The sequence below is a fragment of the Monodon monoceros genome, unplaced genomic scaffold (genome assembly GCF_005190385.1).
Source record: "Monodon monoceros isolate NGI ecotype Baffin Bay Population unplaced genomic scaffold, NGI_Narwhal_1 Super_Scaffold_1, whole genome shotgun sequence".
Lineage (NCBI taxonomy): Eukaryota > Metazoa > Chordata > Mammalia > Artiodactyla > Monodontidae > Monodon > Monodon monoceros.
Window position 1 is genome coordinate 19,015,374 of NW_021703765.1, and position 25,888 is coordinate 19,041,261.

The 25,888-nt window shown below is 38.1% G+C and overlaps 2 protein-coding genes across 4 annotated transcripts in view; one reads left to right on the forward strand and one right to left on the reverse strand.

The window, feature by feature from the left end:
* The window catches only part of CCDC68 (coiled-coil domain containing 68), a 50,051-nt gene extending 36,043 nt beyond the window's left edge, over positions 1-14,008 (forward strand). For 2 of the 3 annotated variants that reach the window (XM_029228376.1, XM_029228385.1), the window contains 4 exons: positions 190-295; positions 1,613-1,696; positions 10,507-10,583; positions 13,010-14,008. In XM_029228376.1, coding sequence (XP_029084209.1) covers positions 190-295; positions 1,613-1,696; positions 10,507-10,583; positions 13,010-13,067 — 325 coding nt within the window. In that variant the 3' untranslated portion in view covers positions 13,068-14,008. Of the gene's footprint in view, positions 1-189; positions 296-1,612; positions 1,697-9,754; positions 10,229-10,506; positions 10,584-13,009 lie in introns of those variants that run through there. The other variant, XM_029228394.1, reaches the window with a different exon arrangement.
* Positions 14,009-24,069: 10,061 nt separating this feature from the next.
* Positions 24,070-25,888, reverse strand: part of RAB27B (RAB27B, member RAS oncogene family) — a 60,703-nt gene continuing 58,884 nt past the window's right edge. The window contains exon 7 of the mRNA XM_029234198.1: positions 24,070-25,306. Within this exon, the coding sequence (XP_029090031.1) occupies positions 25,120-25,306 (187 nt within the window). The 3' untranslated portion in view covers positions 24,070-25,119. The remainder of the gene's footprint in view (positions 25,307-25,888) is intronic.

The window sequence follows — 25,888 nt, forward strand, 5'->3', positions numbered from 1 at the left end:
AGCTAATCAGAGCATGCTTCATGACTGTTTATCTTCAGTGTGTCTTGTTTGGCATAAGGGACCCTGGGCATCTTACCCACATGTTGCCCAGTAGTAGAGTCAGTGAGGAGATCCTGGTAGCACAGCTGTAAAGATAGCTGTATAATGCTTTAGCAAATCTTTCTCTCTTTTTTTCCTTTGCATTTCCAGTTGCCAGGATCTTCAAAAGGAGATTTCCCTCCTCCAGGAGCAGATCTCTCATCTGCAGTTTGTGATTCACTCCCAGCATCAGAGCCTGCGCAGTGTCATCCAGGAGGTCAGATTAATCAAGTGTGTTTCTGTGGTAGCTAGTATGTTTACAGTGAGAAGACCAAACACGTGTGGCTTGCCTGGACTCTACGAGCACTGAGATTCTTCTCCCCATTGACATTTCCTTTTTATCCCCATGTGACAAGGCTCTGTTTTCAGTGTCCTCTTTTGTCTCTATGCCGACACCTGTGATGTTCTCAACGAAGATATGTGGGAAATTGTGTTTGCTCTTTAGATGTTTTGGTGGTTTTTTTTTTTAAGTGTTCTGAGCCAGATAATGCACGCTGTTCTTTAGCAGATTTTGTAGATTAGGAGATTCAGCCCTTTCTTGAAGAAGAAATGATCTGTTTTCATAACCTCATAAGTGGTTAATTTACGTAGAGGGTGTGTTAGCACAGGGCTGTAACCTGGCCCTTCTTCGCTGGGAACATCTTGGCAGGTGAAAGAGAAGAGGTCATCGTGATGGCAGCCAGATGGATGGTGAATTGCGTATTCATACAGATTACATCAAGATTTGTATTGATCTGGTTTGGGAATCTGCTTTAGACTTAAAACCAGAACTTCATCCATTCGCTTTTTTTAAAACTAGCTAATATTTTTTTCTAAAAGGAGTCCTTCCAAATAACTCAAATGCCTTCTTGACATAAATGTAACATTCATGCTTGCTGCGGTAGGACCTCACCAAACAGCCAGAGAATTGAGTCATAGCCCTTGAGAGTCAGGGAGGACAGAGGGGGCATCCCATGTCCTCATTTTACAGATGAGAAAACTGAGGCCCACAGTAGTTAGATGATAGAGCTAGCCTTGGAATCCACGTGTTTCTTCTCTTCTGGCGCCGTCCTGGATCCCCACATCCCCCAGTTCCACGTTGCCGCTTAACAGATGCTTTTCTTCCAAAGCAAAGTGGGCTCACCTTAATATGCTGCTGGTTGACCAGATCTCTGCCGCAGGGAGCTTCCCCATGCCAGACCACGGCCTTGCGTCATGTCCCCTGGCCTCTGCCCGTGCAGGATGAAAATGTTAGGTGGCTGAGACACAGAACAAGGACCGCTGTTGCTTCTACAGGATGCACTCCTGCTGAGTTTGGTTTAAACAGGTTTTCTAAAGATTAAAGTGTTTAATTTCACTGTCTGTGTGCTCTCGTCCCCAGGTGCCAATTTGTCCTGTTATTTTCTGTAGCCTGCTGAGTCTGCTAATGCTTGGGATTTAATCTTGTTGATTTGATAAACATTACTTGACCACAGAAACCTGTACAATTTCTGACTTAAGGAACTATTCTCCGTTGCCTGACAAGATTTTTGCATTTGTGTTTCTTAAATCTTAGATGGAAGGCTTAAAAAATAATTTAAAAGAACAAGATAAAAGAATTGAAGATCTGAAAGAAAAAGTTAACATACTTGAAGCCCAGGTAAGGAGGGAACCTGTTCTATATTTCAGTATGAAGTGAGTATGTGTGTGTTCAGTATATCTGTGAGCCTGCGTACGAATGTGTCCTGTGTATTTGTGAGTGCTTGTGTGCTATGGTGTGCCAGTGTGACACTGTGTCCAAGTATGTCTGTATGTGAATGTGTGTGTCTGTGTGATTGTGTGTGACTGTGTCTATGTGTGAGGACATGCATGTGTCTCTATGTGGGTATGAATGCCTTTTTGTGAGTGTGTGTGTGCATCTTCTATGTTTAAGAATTATAGCTTTGTGGGGGAGGTACTCTTAATCATTAAAATATTAAGTATTAAACATAATTTTATATTATTAAATTATTAATATTAAATATTACTAAAGAATTGTTGAAAGTTTATTCAAATGTTCCAGAATACTTTCTCTACTGGGGAGACCAGTGATACTATCTTTCGATGTGGACTTGAGTTAGAAGCTTGGTCAAGGCCTCTCTTGCGTGAACTCAGCTCTAGCCAGATAGCCGGGTCTGCTGTCTCCTGTCTTTGTTTCTTTCCCCTGTCCTGAGACGTACTATTCCTCCTCTTTCTCCATCCGTATCCATCAGGGCATCCAAGCTTTGCCTCAGGGCTCACCTACTTCAAGAAGCCAATTGAAATTTTCTTATGTTTCAGTGTTTTAAAACTTATCATAAACCTTTATACTACGCTGTGATAAGATGTGCTTTACTTCTGCCCACTCACCCCCACCTTGACTGGGGAAGCCCTTTTCAGGCGTTGAGCTGCAGTCCTAGGCTGGTGGTACCCCTACCTCACAGGAAGTACAGAGAAGCCCCGTGATTATTGGAGCACCTGACGACCCCCAGGTGTCTCCAGCCCAGCTCTGCTTTGTGCTCAGTGTCACCCCTTCTGCCTCTGTTGAATAGCTCATCACGGACCGCCTAGGCCTGGTCACCTTTTCTACTTCATCCCTCAGCATTGTGACTTCTCTGTGTGTCACGTTGTCCTGTCCAGAGATGCTCTGTCTTCCATGGAAACCTGCTTATCTTTTGGAGCTGTTCTCTTCCCCAGGACAGACCAGAGAGGAGCTCCATGATCGGACTCCCAGCACATGCCTCACCATTCTTTCCACCACCACATTCTTTCTGCTTTCCTCAAACAGAAGAAAAAAATCATAGTAATATAAAGAGGTTGTAAATATTTTGCAACTTAAGTTTTGGAACCATCCCCCTGTTTTGCCATTTCTACCTTCCTGGGACCACTGTTTTCTTTATTTTAGAGGGTAAGCTCATCGCATCTTGGGTTTTCCTTAGATTCTCACCTAAGTAAGATGTAAATTGGTTAGTTTACATCAGGTGATGTGATTTATGTCGCATTAGAGCCCCCTCCTCCTAAGAAATGTCTTTAAAGGCATTTCCTCCCAACTTTTCTTATGTAGTGGCCTTTTGACAAAATATTTTTTCTTATGTTTTTCTTATAATATTTTAATAACTATTTTTTATTTTTTTACATAACTAACATATGGTCATTCATCCCATACAAATTAGGAAATATGGATGAGCAAATATAACAAGAAAACCACTCAAACATACCATCCAAGGGCAATTATTCAGCACAATTGTGTATATCTCTATTTCTGTGGGAATTTTGTGCCTGTTACATACTTGTGTGTATATATTAGAGATACAGACTATATATGGCATCATTTTATTGTGTTTTTAAACTTTTATTTGTTTCAACAACTTTTTCATATCACTAGTTACATAAGTCTATAAATACTTTTTTTTTTTTTTTTTTTTGCGGTACGTGGGCCTCTCACTGTTGTGGCCTCTCCCGTTGCGGAGCACAGGCTCCGGACGCGCAGGCTCAGCAGCCATGGCTCATGGGCCCAGCCGCTCCGCTGCATGTGGGATCTTCCTGGACCGGGGCACGAACCCGTATCCCCTGCATCGGCAGGCGGACTCTCAACCACTGCGCCACCAGGGAAGCCCCTACAAATACTTATTGAGTGGCTACTATGGTGTAGGCACTACGTTTGGATAAACAATGTTGAACAAAATAGACATGAGCCCTGCTGTCTGGAATTTACTAACTGATGAGGGAGATAGATACAAATAAATTAATGTGTAACTAATAATATCTTGGAAAAGTTCTGCAGGAAAAGGACAAAATACTCTGGGCAATAATACCTGGATGGAGGAATGTATATGGACCATTTAGATTGGTGGGTGGGAACAATCTCTCTAAGAAAATGAATTTCAATATGACCTTTGTGGAAAACTGGGTGGTAGGGCATGTCAGGTAGCCAGACAGGAGGCCATTGTGGGTGCTTCTAATCTAAAAGCTGTAAATACCGTAGGATGACATTGGAAAGGTAGGAAGGTGCTAGATCATAAAAAGCCTTTAGGCCATGCTAAGGGCTCTTTTTCTCCATAGAACAGTATAACAAGAAAGTCTTTGCTTACCAGGCAAATTAAATTTACATTATCTTTTTAAAGAGCCACCAAGGTTTCCACTGTATTGCTATGAAATAACTTAGTTAACTTAATCCCTGCTGTTGGATTGTTTTCCAGTACAGCTTTTGTAAACAGCAATGAATTCAACAGACTTCTACAAACGTTACCGATTATTTGTATAATTACTTCCTCCCTTAAGATACATTTTTAGAAGTTGAATTGGTAACTCGAAGACTATCCATTTTTAAGATTGTTGATCTGTGTTCTCTGAATTTCCATGTCTGCTGGATCAGACATCTCCCTCAGCTGCCTCTGCTCTTGCAGTTAACTCTTTACTCACTTTCAGTCTTTCAGTTCTGACATTTCTGATCTGCTAATAGCCCTCTTTTTTCCTCTTTATTACTAAGGGATTTCAATATTTAAAAATCCTTTGGTATCGTTCTAATGAAATCTAAGAAAGTAGAGATGAAAAACACATGTACTTAGGGCTTCCCTGGTGGTGCAGTGGTTGAGAGTCGGCCTGCCGATGCAGGGGACACGGGTTCGTGCCCTGGTCCGGGAAGATCCCACATGCCGCGGAGCGGCTGGGCCCGTGAGCCATGGCTGCTGAGCCTGCGCGTCCGGAGCCTGTGCTCCGCAACGGGAGAGGCCACAACAGTGAGAGGCCCGCGTAAAGCAAAAAAAAACACAAACAAACAAACAAAATAAACATGTGCTCAGATTCCTATTTTGAGCTGGAATTCTCATTTAGATCCAAGTTTATCTGTAATTCAAGGCAGTCCGGTGTAAGGTAGGGATCTAATTTTTTAGTTGTCTCACTTTATTGAGCAGTCTGGCCTTCCTTCATGATTTTGAAATGCTGATATATCCTAGACTAAATTTTTATGCTGGAAATCTGTTCCAATGGTTTATCTGCCTATTTGGCTCCAATGCCCTACTGCTTTAATTATCATACATCTGTAATACATTTTAATTGGAGAGATTGTTGTCTTTTTCTGATCTTTCATTATGGTCCTAGGCTCTGGTCATGTCTAATTAAGTGTTAGCCCTCATCACAGAGTCAGGGCATCAATGGTGCTACTGCTTCTAATTCAGTCTTATATTTTTAGTTGTGTCTCTATTTATATCATCCCCAAAGCTAATTTTATTGTCCTAAGTAAACTGGTGACTTAACCTGTACACTACATTATCCAATCGGCCTTTTGGTATAATAGTTAGACCAGAATAATGTATTGCTTCCATTGCACTGCTTCTATATCCCCAAATTTAGCAAATAATTGCAGACTAGCCACTCATTGTGATAGGAGGAAGCAATAGATTGTGTTCCCCTCATGGAAACTTCTTGGTTGGATGCAGTCTGCCCACATTGATGGGACAGCATCTCTCAGTACTGCCTAAGATTCTCTGTATGAAGTTGATTCAAACTACTATTTTCTAACATTCTCTTTTATTTAAAAAAGTCTTCAGATAATAGCAGTATTGATGAATGTCTTTTATGACCTCAAAATTTATTGTCTTCAGTAGATAAATCATTTCCTTCACTGTAGGGAATGTTACAACGCCCTTTTCAGCTTTAAAAAGCCCGGCCAAGCCACATTAGTTTATTTATTCAGCAAATAGTTTTGTGTGTTTATGATGTACCAGGAAATGTTCTAAGTGGTAGGTACATGGTAGGAACAGGACACACTGTCCTGACTTCATCTAGCTTTATTTTAATTGAAGATACATACAGTAAATACATAAACAAGTAAGTACACAACTTAATTAGGGACGGGTAACTGCTCCGAGAAGAGTAAAACAATGTGACAGTTATAAAGTGATGGGAGTCAGGAAGAGCATCCCTGAGCCTGTGATCTTGGACCAGGTACCTGAATTTAGTAAGTGCTTGAGCTGGAGTGAACCTGTTTCTAGTCTAGCCCTAGTCAATGCTTCGTTATGAAGATCTTAAACTGGGAGGGCATGCAGGGGTGTACTATCTTGCACACAAACTTAGGACTATCCTATTTTGAAATAACAGTGTGAGCCGATTCAGTTTGTGAAAAATTGGTCACCAGAGCTGAACAACCCTTTTAAAGACATCAACTTTCTAAACCGTACAGACAACAGTTTTCTCATCCATAATAAACAACTCATCTCTTTTAAGGCATGCTACATACTTCATTTTGTTTAATCTTCAAGGCTACTCTGGGAGAAAGCTATTATTTATTCCCTCAGGGATAAAACTGAGATTCAGAGAAGTTAAGACACTTGTTCAAAATCACTCGGCTGCATTTGAGTCTAAATGAACAGATATAATGTTAAATTTGCAGAATCATTTGTATGTATTTTAGCCATTGTCACAGTTACTACATTAAATGTTTTTCTGTTTTCCAGTTTTTTGACTCATGGAAACTAATACTTTTTTCTGTGTATTCTTTTCTATCCTACCAAGGACTTCCCACCCTCCCCCCACCACAAGGGGATAAAATTCACTCATCTAACTCTGTCCTTTTTTTTTCTTTTCAATCTTTCAGGATTTTAAACCTCTTTTAAGTATCACCAGAAAATTTCTGCTTAACTCTGCCAAAATTATTTACTTTTCTTTCTACTTTGGCATATCTTTCATCATCTTAATTTACAGCTCTGAAATTCATCTCACATTTCACACATTTCTAACTTCTTCACTAATGACATGCTCATATGAAAATGCATCTTCAGAAATTACTCCATTTTCTAGACTTTGAAGAGTATCCTACTTTATGTAATCACCATCATCCCTAAAATTTAATTTACTTCCAAGAGCATGTTGCTAGAAGTTTAGGTATGCAAAAATTAGGTTCTTTTGGAAAACTGTGTCAGTGAACTATCCTTGGATAGAGTCATAATAATGGTGGACTTACTCTGGTCATTGATTTGTAATTTTGTAAACTAATGATGAAAACTCATGCACTTGGTTGTTCTAGTTAAAGAAAAGCATATGAAAGCCCATGAATCAAAAATAAAGACCTAGGGCTTCCCTGGTGGCGCAGTGGTTGAGAGTCCACCTGCCGATGCAGGGCACACGGGTTCGTGCCCCGGTCCAGGAAGATCCCACATGCCGTGGAACAACTGGGCCCGTGAGCCATGGCCATTGAGCCTGCGCGTCTGGAGCCTGTGCTCCACAATGGGAGAGGCCACAAACAGTGAGAGGCCTGCGTACCACAAAAAAAATAATAAAATAAAAAAAATAAAGACCTAAATCCTGTAGATGAAATAAATCATCACAGAAGTTGAAATATATGAAAATAAAGACAGTCTAAGCTGATAACTCTTATGCTTCTGCAATGTTTGGAAGGCAACAACTTCAGAAAGTAGGAGTTTATTTTGGAAAAACTTCAAATAGCTTCTACATACTTGTCCAGCCACAAAAATATTTTTATTCCAGTGCTTGTTGTCATCATGATATTGTGTTTCAAGTTGTGCTTCATAACTTGTAAAGTACTGTACAGAGAGGAGTTTTTCTTAGCCGCGTACTTGGCCCTGATATATGCCTGCACTTGTTTGGAGTGTATATTCGATATATCTCCATTATACAAGGAACATCTATATCATCAATTTGTCAAATCTGAAGTACATTTCCTGAGTGAGACTTAAGTGCTTAACTCTTGAAATATCACAGTGAAATGATTCATGTGTGAAGATTTTTTGCTCCATCTTTTAGTTATTATTCCGTGTAGATGCCGAGGGGTAAGAAGGTACAAAATTCACATCTTGTCTCTGCTTTCCTTAGTTCAGTAGTTCTTCATCTTAACTGTACATTAGTATCACCTGTGGAGTTTTGCAAACTCCTGAACCTAGATTACAACCAAATTAAATGGAAACTTTGGGGGTAGGACCCAGGCATCACTAGATTGTAAATCTCCCAGGTAATTCCAATATACAACCAACATTTAAAACTACGCTGGTCCAGTGGCTCTCCGATGTGAGCAGACATCAGACTCATCTGATGAACATCTTAAAACACATCACCTGGCCACCCCGGGTTTCTGGTCCAATGGCTTGGTTGGGAATTTGTAGTTCTAATAAGTTCCCAGGGGATGTTCCGATTGTTGATTCCAGGGCTACACTTTAAGAACTGTGTCTTCATTTTTTTCTCTCCCTTTTTTCCACCTAACCCATTTCACCTTGTCTTCAAGGTCCAGGTTAAACGTCCTTGTGTAGGAAAATTATTCTAGTCACACTGATTTCTGTTTATACCTTTGAATTACTGGCTGCCTTATGGCATCTCTTGAATCGCATTTAATTTACTTATTTTTAATTTTTGAATGGTCACATGTTTATCACCTCCACCATACGGTGCATCCTGTGTACTAAAAGGGAAGATACTGTCCTTTCTTGTGCTGTGTCACATTCCCTCTGCTCCTGGTATGGTGCTGCAGACATGGCAGGGACCGAGTAACTGGGTGTATTGCGGGGGGCTGGATGTTTGGGGTAGATTCATTGTTGATTAATTCCCTGACAGTTTGCTGTCTTCTCTTTCCTATATATCATACCTGGAATCCTTTCAGAAATCACTGAGTCTCTTTATCTCCTGGGTTCCACCAATTGCTTATTTGTAATATAAGGAGGCTGGGCGAATTCCTCTGGTCACAGAAAAATAACATCTTGCAGGGAAAAGAGCATGAGCTTTGGAGTCAGACAGGCCTGCATAAAGCCTGCACATTTGCAGACCCACGCTGCATATACTACCTGTGGGTCATTGGAAGCAAGGTTCCTCGTCAATTTGAGTTTTGCCAGCTTTATTTCTTTCACATACATAACAATGAAAGTTACTCCTCAGAGATGAGTTTATATCGAAGAAAAGAATGTCTGGAAAACACCAGGCAAAAGTCTTGACATTTGCTAGGTACTCAGAATTATTAACTCTTCTGCTTCCATCAAAATTCTGGTGCCTATTTCCCAAAACCATGCATTCTGGTGCTGGCTTACTCCAAACCAGCAGATGGAGTCTTACAAAATAACTTTTATTCAGTCCTTCGTTTCCTACACGGGAAGGGAGCTGGTGTGTTGCTGTTCTTTGAAAGCCATGGCGCCTCTCCTGCCTTCCTCCCACGGTTACCTTTCAGGCCCAGAACTTTCTGTACAGATGTATCCTTGAAGGACTTCTGGCCTGCCCATGCAGCCAACTGGCAAGTCAACCTTGGGCATGAGTCTTCACTGGAAAGTCTCACTTTCCAGATCTGTAAAAAGAAATTGTTTGGCTTGGCTGCATTGTAGAGAAAGTATTGTCTCTGAACTGGGAGGCCCTGACTTTGTGGGGGGTTCTTCTTTCACTTTTTCTTTTTATTAATTTTTATTGGAGTATAGTTGCTTTACAATGTTGTGTTAGTTTCTACTGTACAGCAAAGTGAATCAGCTATACTTATACATATATCCCCTCTTTTTTGGATTTCCTTCCCATTTATCGGAGGACCTGACTTTGAATCTTCAGTTCTGCCCTGAACAGGATGTTGGGCACTTAAACTCTTTGGACCTCAGTTTTTATATATAATATATAATAATGGGCCTTGGACTAGAAAGTCATAACCAACTGCCTTTCAGTCTTAAAATCTGTGCCAGACACCGAGCTGAGTAGTTTACGTACTTTTATTTCATTTCAGAACCTGTGAAGAAGGGACTATGATATCTGATGAGGAAATCAGGCACAGAGAGGATAAGTAAACTAAATGAGGTCACACAGCTAGCAAGTGGTTGCGCTAGGATTTGTACCTGAAAACTTGAACACTTTCCCTTCCTGTTATTAGCCATTGCATTATCTCCCAGAATTCCAAGGTGCTTCCAGATTTAAAATATTATGGTCGTATGATATCTGTTTCTTCCACCTTATATGTGGTAGTCAGGACCACTACTACTAGAGATGAAGAAACTGAGGCTTCGATGAGAAAACTGAGGCTAAGGATGCCGTGAACCAAAAGAACAGATGGTGCCTATTTTCATGGAGTTTCTAATCAAGAGATTGCACAAGAAAGACAAATGTGTAATAAATATTGTGCGTGTCTTTCAAAAGGTTCTTTAATAGAGTTCTTTCATGAAGTTCTTCGCATCTGTCCATATAAAAGAAACTGTAAATTGAAACAGAGAGTTCAGCTGTTGAATTTCAGAGGCTAAGTCAGAATACTAAGTTTGAATCCCTTGGTAAATTATGCATTTTTCAAGGAGTGTTTGTATTTTCAGAAGTAATATTTGGGGACTCACAACTGGCTATGTTCTGTGTTCTAATACAGTGACTGGAACAACAGACTTACTGCTAAAGAGGGATGTAGATGGTGGGTCATTCAGAAACACTAAGCACTGGCTAGTAAATGTGCTAACACACATGTGATCTCTGCACAATTTCTGTTTTCTATTTCAGAACAAAGAACTAAAAACCAAGGTGGCACTTTGGTCTGAAATTCCTAGGCCAAAGGTATCCAAGGCCGTCTCTACAAGGTAAGGCCTCTCTTCCGCCCCCACCATCTGCCTTCACGACTCCTGTTGAACACGGTTGACATTTATACCACTTGAGAAATTATCCATTCAGTTAACACTTACATAATCACCTGTTTACGGTCTGTCTCCCGGTTCTTTGAGAGTGGGAACTCTATTAATCTTGTTAACCACTGAATCCTTGAAGCCTGATATACGAATACTTACTTTATGAGTAAATGAATGAACAAATTTAGATATCGTTTTTCCTCTTCTTTGGCATAAAACAAGCCCAGTCTTGGCTTCAACACTTAATCCAAACAGTACAGATTATCTCCTCCACCATCCTTGTTCCTCCATTGCTCATATTTTCTGTGTCACCGATGGGCATTTTAATCATAAATCATGTGTATTTATTTAGGTTTCCATGTCTGTCTCTCAAGTCGATTGTAAGTGTCAAGAGGGCAGGAATAGTTCCTTGTTTTTCCCTTTATTTCCTGCATTGTTAAAGGCAAGTGTCTTCAACAACTACCTAGTAACGAATGAATGAAGCAATGATAATGACCCCTAAAGCAATGGAAATAATAGTTGAAACCATCAAATCACTTTCTAATGTTGACAGAATCAGAAGTGACAGGTTTGTTAAAAAAAAAAAAAGACTTCTGGGCTCAAGTCTCATTTTCATAAAATTCCATGAAATTATCACTTAAAAGAAAACATAGTCTGTAATTACATGAATCATTTAGAAAGTGACTAAAAACTTCCTGTTCTAGCAACTTTTGAATTTCCAGCCTAGTCTCTCTAGGGCCGAAACCCATTTTCTGAAACTCTCTTCTGCACAGTGCCTGACGTGGAGAATCAGGTCCCCTATGATTAGCCCCAGTCTAGGGATTCAAGTAGATCTTTCTCCCTCTTCAAGACACCCTGCAACCATGCTTCACTTTGCTAATGATGTATGTAATTAGAGACTAGAGATTAAGCATTATGCATCAAGTTTTCTAAAATCTTTGGGCCCTCAGAGGCTAAGTCATTAACTTTTTGGCCAATAGCCCTGCAACGTCTAATAAAGAAAAATTAAGCCCGAGAAGTATTGAAAGAGGAAGTGAAATGCCCACATTTCAGAAGCAGTAAGAGAAGCAGACATTTCAGAGCAGGAAGAGATGAAGAGTTTAGAATAGAAAGGGAAGCATGACTTTCCAAGGAAAGGGAGGATGGTCGATTTTAGCTCCTTTACCAGATACATCCTCTTCGGGTAGTGAGGTATCATGGCCAACCTCAGCTGTTTTGACCCTGGAGGGAATGGAGCCAGAGTGGAGCAGAGGAAGGAGCAACACGTGGTCTCCATATTGTACTGACTCCAGTACTGTGTGATGAGACTCAGGCTGGTACAGAGGGGATGAGTTTGAGAGAATGACTTCTATGGCCAGTTCTTTAGCTGCAGTTCATTAATAAAGGTCGTTTTAAAGACTTTTTTTCTCCCTATGACTTAGGAAAGGTCAAATGGGAAATTTTCCTAATTGAAATAGGGAAACTGGAATGAATATGCCCTTTGTTTTATAATTTTGGTAGAAATTCCAATAGTAATGATATATCTATAATGGTAGGTCTCACGTTTGCCAAATGAAATCTGACCAATTGGCCATTTGAGAATGTAAGTGGTAGTATGGTTTGGTAAGTCTAGATTCACCAACGTAGAATGGAATTATAACTCTCGGGAGGAATTAGAATGTAAAAGTAGCCGTTAATGCAAAAAAAACAAGCATCACATATATTTAAAAATTAATCTTGGCAAATCTCTTAAATCATTCATAAAATAGCATTCTCTCAGTCAGTGCAAGAAAAAAAAAAAAAAGTTTTTTTTTTCCCCCAAGCATTAGAATGTATAGATGTTTCTTAAGTTGAACACCAAAGAAATGGTTTGCTGGGTATTAAGGATCAGGCTGTTAGAAAACAGCAAAACAGCAACAATAAAACACACATATATACATATATGTGTGCACACACATATTGATGTGTGCATGTGTATATTTGTGTGTGTGTGTGTGTATACATATTTTTTAAACTAGACTCACACAGTGAGGAGAGAAGTTTAGGCTATGAGAAACCCACAGAACTAAAACGTCCTGACAGAACAGACGATTTGTGTGTCCCATCTCCGAGTCACTCTGGTGCACGTCTTCACTGAGTAGCAGGGCACACACACCCTCACTCTTCCTCACTCCTGTCCTCTTACAACCAGATGCATTTACCTAAGGTTAATGCATCCATAACATGCTTCTACTGTGCCTCATGGGGAATTAGAATCAATTAACCATCATCAATTTGGTTAAAGCAATTCGTTCAGACTTGGTAGCACAGCAGTAGTGGAGATGGTAATGAAGGTGGTACAGCAGTTATGTCAGTAAAGCTTTATGTGCTCGATTTTGATAATTGTGTGGTCTTTTCTACAGTGAATTGAAGACTGAAAGCATGACCCCATATTTGATGTTGGTTAGGCTACGGAAATGAGCCGCCTGGCTGAAGATCTGAATGAGAAAGATCACTACCTGCGTCTTACTTACTCCTTGAAACACAGTCTAAATTTACATATTAAAACTGCTCAATGATAGTATTTAATGGAATGTATTGTATTATATTTAATATATACATCAATAACTTTGCAGGAAGATGACATTTCAGAAAATCAAACCAATATGTATTCAAAGAAAGGACCTCTTTCTTCAAAACTTACTAATGGATGAAGAAACCAGATGCTTTCCCACGATGGAAGATGAATTTTGCTTTAAAGTTAAAAAAAAAAACCAACTAAATTTATTTTTTTTTGGCAGATTTTTGCTGAAGAGACTGGTTAAGGTTGTCAACTTTGACCTTTTGATAGTGGTTTTTATGTACAGTCATCCCTAGGTATCCACAGGAGATTGGTTCCAAGAGCCCCCTCGGGTACCAAAGCCCATTCGGATGTTCAGTCCCATATATAAAATGGCAGAGTGCAGCTGGCCCTCTGTATCCATGGTTTCCACATCCATGGATTCAATCAATCGTCAGTGTGGAACCTGCAGGTACAGAGGGCTGACTGTACATAAATATAAGGAAGAATATACAGGCATGCTTCCTTTTACTGTGCTTCACAGACTCTGTGTTTTTTTTTTTTTTTTTTTACAAATTGAAGGTTTGTGGCAACCTTGCATCGTCAGATGACGGTTAGCAATTTTCGGCAATAAAGTGTTTTTAAATTAAGGTATGTATATATATATTTTTAGATATAATGCTATTGCACACTTAACAGGCTACAACATAGTGTAAACATGACTTTTAGATTCACTGGGAAACCAGAAATTTCATGTGACTCGCTTTATTGTGATATTCTGTTTAGATTGGTGCTCTGGTACTGAACCTGCGATATCTGTGTGTGTGTTTGTGTGTGAATAAATGATATATTTTAAAGTTGACTTTTGGATAATAAGAAATATCTTTCCATGATATAAATTCATCTCCTAACCCATGGTTAGTGGGAGAGTTATTCTCTACTGAATTAAAGGCAGAAAAAGGAGTAGATTCTTTTTAGCTAATTCCCCAAACCAAACAACCCTCCAAATTCAAGAATTCTGCCGCTTCACAACACCTTAGGAGGCTGCTGTTCTTCAGCTGGGACTGAACTTTGGTTGCTAGAGGCAACCCGCACATCAGCACAAAGAAATACACCTTGTGATTCTGCCTTTGTGACTGGTTTTCTTTTCGATCTTTGTTAATATTATCTAAGTAAAATGTTTAGAGGAAAGAATAGAACACAGTGCTGTTAGCTCATACCTCCATAAAAAGGTATTCATTATGGGTTCAAAGGAACAGTGGCTGCTGTCTGCAGCCGGGAGGAATCTGAATTCATGAACTTGGAATTATATGTCTAGTGATTTTATGAAAGCGACTTACGTTTTGATACATGCATTCGTTACAGGTGGAATTTGAAATTGCTATAAGTAAAAGAAAACTCTAACTTGTAGAAATACAAACATACTGACACTCAGGAAAGCAGAACACACTTCAGCTAAAGGCATAATGGGAGACCTTTGTCATCCTAAAAGGTGAATTACCTGTAGGTTTTTTCATCATTCTCTTTGGTGTATAACTCTAAACATTTTCTCAGGAAAGATGCTTCCTGCCTTTCAAGGTAGAATGTGAAACATCTGTATGATCTATGAAATATTTAAAGGTATTTACAAATGAGATGAAGTAATATCTTTCTAAATTCAGCAAAGTACTGTAATCCTTGCAATGTTGTGTAACTATGTATGTGAGTTTCATACTTCTTGTTTTTATTGCTTTGTAGTTTTTAAGGTGTAGTTATCTAATATCATTTAGGACACTGTCACCCTATGCCAGGAACAATTCTAAGTACTTCACCTGTATTAATTTCTTTAATCCTCCCAGCAACCCTCAGAAATAGGTCATATTATTATCCCTGTTCTTCAGAGGAGGATACTGTCATTGATTAAGTAATTTTCCTAACTGCTAACTATGGAGCGAACATTTGAACCTTTGACTTGACTATTGATACTCCTACCTGGTAGTCTGAGATACCTCCCAGCTATAGAAATGTCTCTCTTTTTGCTACTTTAACAAACACAGCTTTTTTGTTGGCTTTCTGCACCACACTGTGGATGACAGTCAGAAACAACACTTACTAATCAGGTAAATACTTTGCTGAGATGAGTTGGCCTTTCGCTGTTGGTCTACCCTCGTGAGTACTTAGTACAGAAAAGCTTCCTGCTAAAGATCTGCTAATTTTATCTTTATCATTCATGCCTTTATGCCACATTGAAGATTTTTGGTAATGCATTCCCTGGCACATGTGTAGGGGTGTTGGGATCATGAATTCTGCTTTAAGCGTCTGCAGGTAGGAGATTTCACCTTTCACTTAGAGATCACTTAGGTTCCTCTTATACCCCAACCATCATGCTGGGTTGTAATAAATGTGAGCTTTTGGAATGGACCCATCTAACTGACCTAACAGCCTGGATGATTTCCATTAGAATAATGTATTTTCAAATCAAAAATGGAAGGACACTGTTGAATTTTATTTGGGTTTCACTATATTCATTTTTGAACACAGAAGTACAGTTCAATGTAATACAGGTAGGACCTGCTCATGTGGTCTCCAGCTTCACTTTGGGATGGTGTTTGGATCTTTTGAGAATAAGAATAAGCAGCTTCAGAAGCCTAAAAAGATCTGAACTCTTCAAATACAAAAGTATTGTTTTACTAACATCAGTAGATCATTTATATGTCACGTATGGATTATGTCCTATCTCCTCATCGTTTCGGCTTCATCATTTGAACTCTTTCTTTAAATAAACATTTCTGAGTGATAAAAAATCATTACAATGGAGAATGAAATTTATTAGTCTAAAACTAGTACCACACAGAAAATACAAAAACAAAAACCTCAATTGTAGTCAAAGTATTTGTACTTATAATTATATTAATCAAAGTATTGGATAAGAGGGTCTGAGGTGGGCTATGAAGTAACTACATGGAGGTGGGAAATGAAAAGAAACTCAGTTTCACTTTGATTACATATATTGTTACAAATTATCATTAAGAAATGTTTAAACAATTGGTTTAATATATACCATTTTAATAATTGCTTATGATATGCCTTAAAATAAAGAAAATTGATGCCATATTTTGTGGGTTTTGTTTTTCTTTTTACATTAAAATTATTATGCATAAATGAATTAAGTAGCTGTTATTTGACTGTTAATGACAATATAACCCATAATAAACAGTTTTTGTCAGTGAGCAGATATTCAGATAGCTCCTTGAATTTTTCTCCTAATTTTCTGTGAATCCAAATTAACAGCAAAAGTAATCTATTATGTTTTTATTCTAAATTTGAAAAACATGGTAGCATTATAAAATTAAGAACACACAAACACTTTATCGAATTCTTTCATACTGCTTCACTTTGAAAATTCTTACCTGGCCTGAAATCTTCTGATCTGAAAATAATTATAGAATCTTTATCAATGTCAGAGTAGGGATCCAATCTATCAATAACTAAAAATTCTTTAAACAAATATCATAAACATTATGATTCCTTTCCTACATCTCTTCCTTCCTTCCTTCATATTGAAATATAACTCAACAATAAAAACAAACCACAAATATTACAACAATGGATAAATATCAAATTATTACACTTGAAAACATCCAGTAGAAAAACAGAGGATATACCATATTATTTTATGGGGACAGAGAGCAAATCAGTGTTTGGGGACAAGAGTAGAGGGAGAGAGTGTGAAGGAGTACAGGGAAACATTGGGAAGTTAATAGCATGTTCAGTGTGTTGATAATGGTCATATTTTCGTGGGTATGTTTTATGACAAAAAATCAATAAATTGTACAAGTTAAACATTTACTTCAATAAAGTAGTAAAAAAAAATTAACACTATGTTATTCTACAATCCCCCCAGTTCGTTTCTCACACTAGATTCATTCATTTCTTCTTTCACCAAATATTTATTGGGGCTCTCTATTTGCCAGGCGTTGTTCTAGATGCCAAGGCGACAGCAGTGGGGAGAGGGAAGAGGTGCATCTGGCAGGGAAGAAAGAAAAGGGGAAAATCTCTACCTTCGTGGAAATATCTTCCAATGATGAGGAACAGATAAACTCAGGGAAGTGCTATGGACTCTGAAGAAAAGTGGAGCAGAACATAGGGAAAGGGAGGTACCGGTGGGGAAAGGCTGTGGCGGCAATTTTTATCTGACCGATAATTGAAACTAAACTGTGTATAGATTGGTCAGTTAAATAGGATACTGATTTTAAATAAGACCTCTCTCTTTGAAGGTAATATTTAAGCAGAGATAGGAAGAATGCTAGGGAAGTGATTGGAAGGAGATGCTTTTTGGTGGAAGAGGGGTCCAGGCAGAGGCAAGCACAAGTGCATGAGTCCCTAGGGGCAGGCAGGCCAGGTGTATTCCGGAATAGCCAGGAGGACATCAGCTGGACGGGCATGTAAAGAATAAGCCCCAGGGGGGCTTCCCTGCTGGTGCAATGGTTGAGAGTCCGCCTGCCGATGCAGGGGACACGGGTTCGTGCCCCGGTCCGGGAAGATCCCACATGCCGTGGAGCGGCTGGGCCCGTGAGCCATGGCCACTGAGCCTGTGTGTCCGGAGCCTGTGCTCCGCGATGGGAGAGGCCACAACAGTGAGAGGCCCGTGTACCGCAAAAAAAAAAAAAAAAAAAAAAAGAAATGAAATTTTCCTTGGTGTAGAGAACTGTGATCATACAAATACCTTACATCCAGTTTTAAAAAGAGAAATCCTACCATTACAAGATGGCCTTATTTTTTCCTCAATAGGGGGCATGTTATGACTATTTTTACACCCTATAAACCATTAGGAAAAGCAAGTCTCTACTGACTTGTCTTGAATTATTTAAGATGAATCCAGGAGGCAAAAGATTCTGCCTGTGTGAAACAGCATTACTGCTACCATAGAGTAAAGTTGAGAGAATGGTGCCAAGGATTTATTTGCTTGCAGTGGGAGAGTTGTTTATCTTTAAATTAAAAACTCATCATTATCTTGGCAAAGCCTATCTAAGTAACATATGGAGGGAGAACAACTCTGGGAACAAGGCAGCCTTTGCAAATGAACATTTAAGAGGAAGCTGTATGGTTGTGGTCTTGAATTGGCCTTGAACGTTGGTCCTGTCACCAGTCTTAACTAAAGGAGATATTACCACCCACCTCAGCATTTTATTATGGTGAAGAAATAGGTTATAATACATTGAGGTGTTGACATACCATGGAATACTGTAAATACTGTAACATGCTAACTGCTAACTTTATAAATGTATCATTTAAAATTATTAGAAAAGATCCCTTGAAAATTCCAGCCTTTAAACAAATAATAAATTAGAAAGTTTAGAGAGATGGATAAAAGCCACTTGGCCATTTTTTTCTTAAATTCCATATATATGTGTTAGCATACGGTATTTGTCTTTCTCTTTCTGACTTACTTCACTCTGTATGACAGACTCTGAAGAACCTAGGGGTAAGACAGGAATAAATACACAGACCTACTAGAGAAAGGACTTGAGGATATGGGGAGGGGGAAGGGTAAGCTGTGACAAAGCGAGAGAGTGGCATGGACATATATACACTACCAAACATAAGGTAGATAGCTAGTGGGAAGCAGCCGTATAGCACAGGGAGATAAGCTCGGTGCTTTGTGACCGCCTGGAGGGGTGGGATAGGGAGGGTGGGAGGGAGGGAGACGCAAGAGGGAAGAGATATGGGAACATATGTATATGTATAACTGATTCACTTTGTTATAAAGCAGAAACTAACACACCATTGTAAGGCAATTATACTCCAATAAAGATGTAAAAAAAAAAAAAACCACTTGGCCAAATCCAAATCACTTCTTTCCTAGTTCTTAATGGATATCACTTTTAATGGAATACAATTCCCATACTGATACTGATTTAATGTTCCCCATTCACCATTCATTCAACTTCAGCACAGAAATAAGATTGCTTTGAATATACAAAATAATTGATAAAAATGCATTTTTATTTGAAAAGTGTGCAGAAACAATCACTGAATACAGTTCTCAACCATAGTTTTGAAACCCACACACCACAAAATCATTGGATGCTCTGATTTCTGAAGCTACTAGAACTTTGGTACAACAAAATCCTGACCTAACAGTGTCTGTCAGGCACCACAGTCTATTCAGGGTCACAGAGAATAAAAACTCCATGTTTAAGGTTTTAATTTACATTCATGGCACTAGACAAAACAGAGATCTGAGTAAATGACAGACAAAACAATCGAACGTGCTTAGCCTAAAACTGAGGATAATATCACTTAAAAGTAGACCATTGGGGTACAGTGCAGCACTTCAGTATTATGCCAGAACGTTGTCTACTTTTAACACATTAAGTGGGATAACTTATTTTCCTCAAATAATTTCAGATACAGTCAGTATCTTTTATAAGGCTGTGGACACAGAAGCCCTATTTATACAAGGAGGATTTTGGCCAGATTGTGATATACTATCTAGAATGTAATTGGATTCCTTGAGAGAAATACAAGATGACCTACAAAATGAAATAGAACTCATATTTTTTCAATAACTTGAGACATATTAAACATTTTCAATCAAATACAATGACAGTAAGCCGACTACCCATTTCAGGTTTCCAATATCTCTACTAAAATTAGTGTTTTGTCCCTGCTATAACACTTGTGAAAGTACGGTTGTGAAAGTATGGCTGTGATATTTTATTATTCTTAGCTTGGGATAATAGTGTCAGTTTATGAAATGGAACATAATTTACAAACCAGTTTCTATATATGTTCTCCTTTGGGCCAGACATGAACCCTGTGAGGCATGTAGGATTTATAAGCCTCCTACTTGGAGAAGCCATATTTAATGACATACCCATGGCCCCCAAATTGTTCTTTTTGGCCACTTTCCTTTCTATAATACTAGGCTTCCTCTCAAAGAACATTTGAAAAAAATAACCTGGAGAAGAGTAAGGATAAGCATATGTTATTACTTTGCTAGGGACAGATACTATTTTGATGTGCCAGCAGACATACGGACAACAGCCATTGGTTAAATAAGGGATCCATTAGGTTAAGAACAGACATGCGGCTCCTACAGAACTTGCTAATGACTAAGTCGACTGAGGGATAATAGCCATGACTCCCACGACCAGTTGGAAAGAACATGAACTCGGAAACAGATTTAAATAACTCAATTCAAAGACAATTACTTTGTACTCTTTTTCTTCAAAAGAGAACACCTTTTTAAATAACCCCATTATTCTGGTACTCATGGTTTTTTATGTTTGCTTGTTATTCTCTCTAAATATGAATTTAGAAAATATCTCAATCATAGGCTGTTGGCAAAAAGAGCTCTGCAGAAAGGCATCTTTGTGATGCTACTTCTTAAAAAATTAAAGTGCAATTTATGAGAAAATTTGATTCAGATAGAGTAAATGTTTCTAATTTTCCCAAATTTTGATGCCAATCATGAAATATTTAGTGTTTCAATATTTTTATTAGCTTAGTTCTAAGGGCATAAACCTCTAGTTGGTAGATAAAAATAATGGCTAAATATTTGCCATAGATCTGGTTACAAACAACTTTGTCAGTCTTTTTTTTTTCCTGCCTAAAAATCAACCTTGTAAGTATGGTCTTCTCCATGTTCTGCCATAGTTAGAAACTCTATTTAGACAACTTTAATCTCTAATCTCTATAGTTCTTGCTCAACAATGTCAATGTGGTTGAGTCTCTACCCAAGAACTCCAAGGCAATAAGTTTATAAAATTCCCTATTCAGCTAACAATGTTTTATTTTTATCAGTTCTACTTTATGAGACAAGTATCTCCATAGATTTATAAAGCATTGAGACAACACTCATCTCAGAGAATACTCTCTATCTACTTTCCATATTTAAGAGCTCAGCACTCTCCCCAGAAATAAACTTATAACACTTTGGTCAAAGATCAAGAAGAAAATACAGCTTTTGGTGAATTCTTAGACAAGCTTTTCAAACATAGACAGTATCTTGGAATCTTTAAAAATGATAAAGCTTTCCCTAAAATATTCAAATACACTAGACTTCTTTTAATGCTTTCAAGCTTGGGAGTAGAAGGTGAAAGACAACTTTTCTACCACTTTGGCTAATGCAGCTCCCAGATCTTCCTTTTAAAGAGTTATTAAGTATCTTAGGACACCAGAAACTTCAATATTATCTCTTTACAATTAGAATTTTAATCTCAAAGATTCTTTATGGATGAGGATTCTCCCTCAAATTTTTAGTTCCAGGTTATATGCTACATCTAGTTATACACTGTATCTCTTTACACATATTGCTTCTCCTTCTAACCGATGCACCCACTCCATTGGTGAGAATGTATATGAGCTTCATCAAATTTGTTGATTCCCAGTGGACAAAGTTTACACTTTAAAGAATATTTCAGCTGTTAGTAAACTATCTTTTAATGTAGTGAGTCCTCCTCTATGGTCAAGTTTCTCTCTCTTATAAAGAAGACAAGAAACGCCTGATAAAAACTCTTGCCCTGTTCCTCCTATCTGTACAGATTGGCAGAGAATAACATACTAGAAGCATAACAAAGACACCCACTGATACATAGAATGTCCCATCTGGTTAAACACAACAGGTAAAATATTTACTTTAGAAAACGCTGGTTTCAAATTTGTTGCAGCATGCTAGCTGATAATATGGAAATGACAGCAACTTGGCTGGAGTGGGACTGGCCGGAGTTTTGAAATTCTTATGTAGAGACCCACAAGCTCAATTCTCAGCATTCAGCATTTTTTTTCCTGCCAATTTGTGACTTGTTACCCTCATCACACCAAGACAAACATGTTCTCTCAACTATATTTGATACATTTTTCACAGGACTTTTTTTTTTTTTTTTACATTAAAAGGTAACCTTGTACCTAATCACAGAGTCTCAAATAATGCCCACTCCCCAAAAAGTGACCAGGAGATGGTGGTAATAATCTCCAGATTTGAATAAGATTCTTATACCCTTTGCTGAAAACCTCAGAATACCTTTAGCTGCACTAGAGTCTCTGTGAGGCCTTCCTACAACATGGTATTATAGGAAATAAGCTATGGGGCTGGAGACAAATCTGGTCAAGGAGGTCTCCGAGGCACTGTATTAGAGCAATGTAAACATTAAACCAGTGTAAACACTTCCAAAATGGTTTCTATATCAGAAAGGAACTTCATGTACACTTTAAATAATTCTCCAAAATATGATATGGTTAACTAAAGCATTTGGGACGAAATAAGTAATACACATTGCTGTGTATTAAAGGGTGTATGCAATTGTTTAAAAGCAGTCTGTATACTTCGTGACCCCAAGTCAATTTGAAATTGTAAAATGAATTATACAGAATAATTAATTCTGAAATAATGAAAGAGTAATGGTTACTAGTAATGGTTACATAGACTTCAGGGTCTTACATCAAACTTGACAGAGAAAACATTGTTTTTAGATTAAGTGTTTATTTATAAGTAGAATACTATTTTAAATTAATTTTCTTGTCTGTTTTAAATTTCATTCCTCTTGAGATTACCCAATAATTGTTATTTTTATAGGAATAGTTCTTTAATTATAAGCATCATCACCTTCTGCTTCACGCTATGGCTACCAAATAATGATCCTAAAATAGACCCTGAATAAAGGCTTGTTAAATAACTGACAGCGACAGAATCTTGGATAAGTCAATCAATCACGTAACTGGAAAATACATAGAAACAAAAAGGCATATCCAAAATAAAATGCTTTTTGGATTTTAGAAAGGCTAAGTGTTTCCTGTTGTGGAAATGCAGGGGGCATCATAATTTGAATCCAAAGGAGAAATCGACCTAATGACCGAAAAGTTCACCAAATTTTGCCACACCAATGGTTACATTGTTTTTGCTCATATTCGTTTCAGAAGAAACATCTTTGACGATAGCTAATAGCTTTCTATCCTCCTGGCACAGGCACTGAGGTCATGAATAGCATCACAGAGAAAAGCATCCTGGGAGTGAATACCCACTCATGACCAACCTTAGAAGTTGGCATCGTGCTGCAGAAATCAGAGGACCTGGGCAGCTGACAGTGAGAACTTGTTAATCTGTTAAGGACTAACTCCATTAAAGCTTCCAAATTACCTGGATTCATGGCACATTTCTGGGTCTTGTAACTAGACAGTCCCTTGGATCTGTGTTCCTAAAACTGATTGACACCCAGTGGAGGTTGGCAGATGGAGGTTAAAGGTGGGGGACTGGGATTTAGAGTTTCCTATGTTTGTAACTTAACAAAAAATATACAGAGAGTCTAGAAAAGTGAAGTTTAATTGGAAAATTTTTCTACAAAGAGGAACTATCCTGTAGAAAAATCATATAGTCACAATAAAAAGAGAAAACCTAAAGTATGATGACTTTGTTATTGACAAAATCGACTGAAATACATAAATAATAGTAATAGGAGTGGCTTACGTTTACCAGAAACTAAATCAAAAGCCAATGTTTAGATGCAATAATAATAGGCCAATGGAAAATAACTTTGTGATCATTTTTAGAAAGAAAAGACGGCATTATGTGAAAAATAAAGCCATTAACAAAAGTTTTGCTTAGATAAGATACAGCTCCATCTCTGCCAACCCCCCGATATAGCTCAAGCATAGGTGTTTTGCCTTAGGCAAAATAAAAACAGATGCTAAATACACTGTAATATGGCATGATGTATCATCAATTTTTATGTGATAAATGACATGAAAATTCAGAGTGACCATAAAATCGATCCATCATTATTCTAAGTTGTTGATCTACAAAGTGACATCCCTCTATTTTTACAATTGATTCAAAGCCAGGGGTGCGTGTGGGTTGGAGGAGAGTAATGTGATTTAGAGTTTCCAGTACTTTGTAAATCAGAAAGAAACCTAGAATTAATAGTCACTTTTTATTTCATATCACCAACATATTTTATCTAAAAAAATTAAGGCTAAATAGTTTTTCTTGAGTGCATAAAGAGATAGTTAATAAACAGCAATCTTTAATATCTCTTTGTGACTTTTTATCATGATTGCTAAGAAATATGAAATGTGAAGCTGAACACTACACCAATTTCTAAAATTTTGTTGGAAATGCAAACCTCTGGAGACTATTTTAATCCCAACTGATAATGTCAGCTTCTAATTGGCTTGAGTGAAATTTGGCTAAGTATCTCTCCCAGACATCTGTAACAGATACGTTTAATTTCAGTTGCCCAAATGCCATGTTCCCATACCTTCATTTTTCTCCCTGGGCATTTCTCTTGTCCTCTGTCATTCACAGTCCTATTCTTGTCTATCTGCCATTTATTAAGAATATACAAATGGCATTATCACACAGTCTCCTACATTTTCTCAGAAGTCTGACATTCATCGTCTCATAAGGTAGTCATTCTAGCACAGCTTATAGGATGTACATGGTAATGTCACTCTTAATGAACCACTTAGAATTCTTTTTTGTGTATATGCATTTTTAGCTAATGTTTCCCCCAATGCAAACCTATAAAAGTACAAGTCAGATTCTATATAAGAAGTAAATCCAGCCATTTAAGAAAGTCATCTTTCTATGTTATCCCTTTAGAAGCTTATTCTTGTCCCCAGTGTGACAAGGTACCTTTGGTTCTTTTGGTTTGAAAACTCCCTGATATTTCTTCTTGTATACTCTCTTATATACTCATCTTCTTTATAAGGAAAACAAATTGAGCATCCATGATGGTATGATGATGATGGAAAATCTTTGATCTTGTTTGGATGGGCCTCAGGGACAACTGGTCAACTCTTTTGAACATTGTTGACTACTGTGACTTCTTAAAATAGATTTTCTGGCAGAAAAAGAAAGACATGCCATTATGCATGGTCTACTCAACAACAATTGTGTGGTTTGTCACTCTTTTTGGAAGTGATGCTTGCGTGGGGTTCTGGATGATCAGTTCATATGGTAAAGTTTAGCAGGCACACTTCTTTTTTTTTTTTTTAGCAGGCACACTTCTCTGCTGGTTTGTCCCCATCCAGCTTCCCAGAACTACCACCATTGACAGTGTCGGGGACTTGGGTCTTCTCTACACACTGTTCCATTCGTTTCATTATTAAGTCCAGAAGGGTTTCCACAGCCTTTTCCACATTCTGGCCAGTCGCTGCACTTGTTTCAAAATATGGTATGCTAGCATGGAAGAGACGACAAATATTTTTGAGAGGAAGGAACCAGAAAAGATACAACAAGATGTGCCAATGAGTCACACATGCAACAACATGGCTGGCTGAGAGATTGTGAAATAATCACGATTTTGCTGGCTGAGTTGGAAAACATCCTTGTTTTTCCTCAGTGAGTGAAAGCTGGTGGGTTTCTTTTTAGTATGGGTGTAACAAGTTTTATGGGCAAGGAAACTGATACAGGAGGTAATCAGGGACTTGAAGCCAAAGCATCATCACTGATTCTTAAAAATTAAGAGGGTAAAAATGCCTAAACTAGTGATCAATATTACCATTAAAACTATTACTTCCCTCCAATCAATTATCTAGAGGTCTGATTTAGAATTTAAGCAGGCACTGTATAGGATATTTATGTGAATACAGTCTATATTTATTTGGAATCCAAAGTTCCAAAAAGACATGTACATTTATAAAGCTCTCAAGGAGAATCCTTCAGTAAAAAATGGACAGATTTGGCAAAGATGCTTACATTTGAAAAAGAATGACAATTTCTGCCTTGGGAGTCAATTTACAATTACATGGAATATTTAAA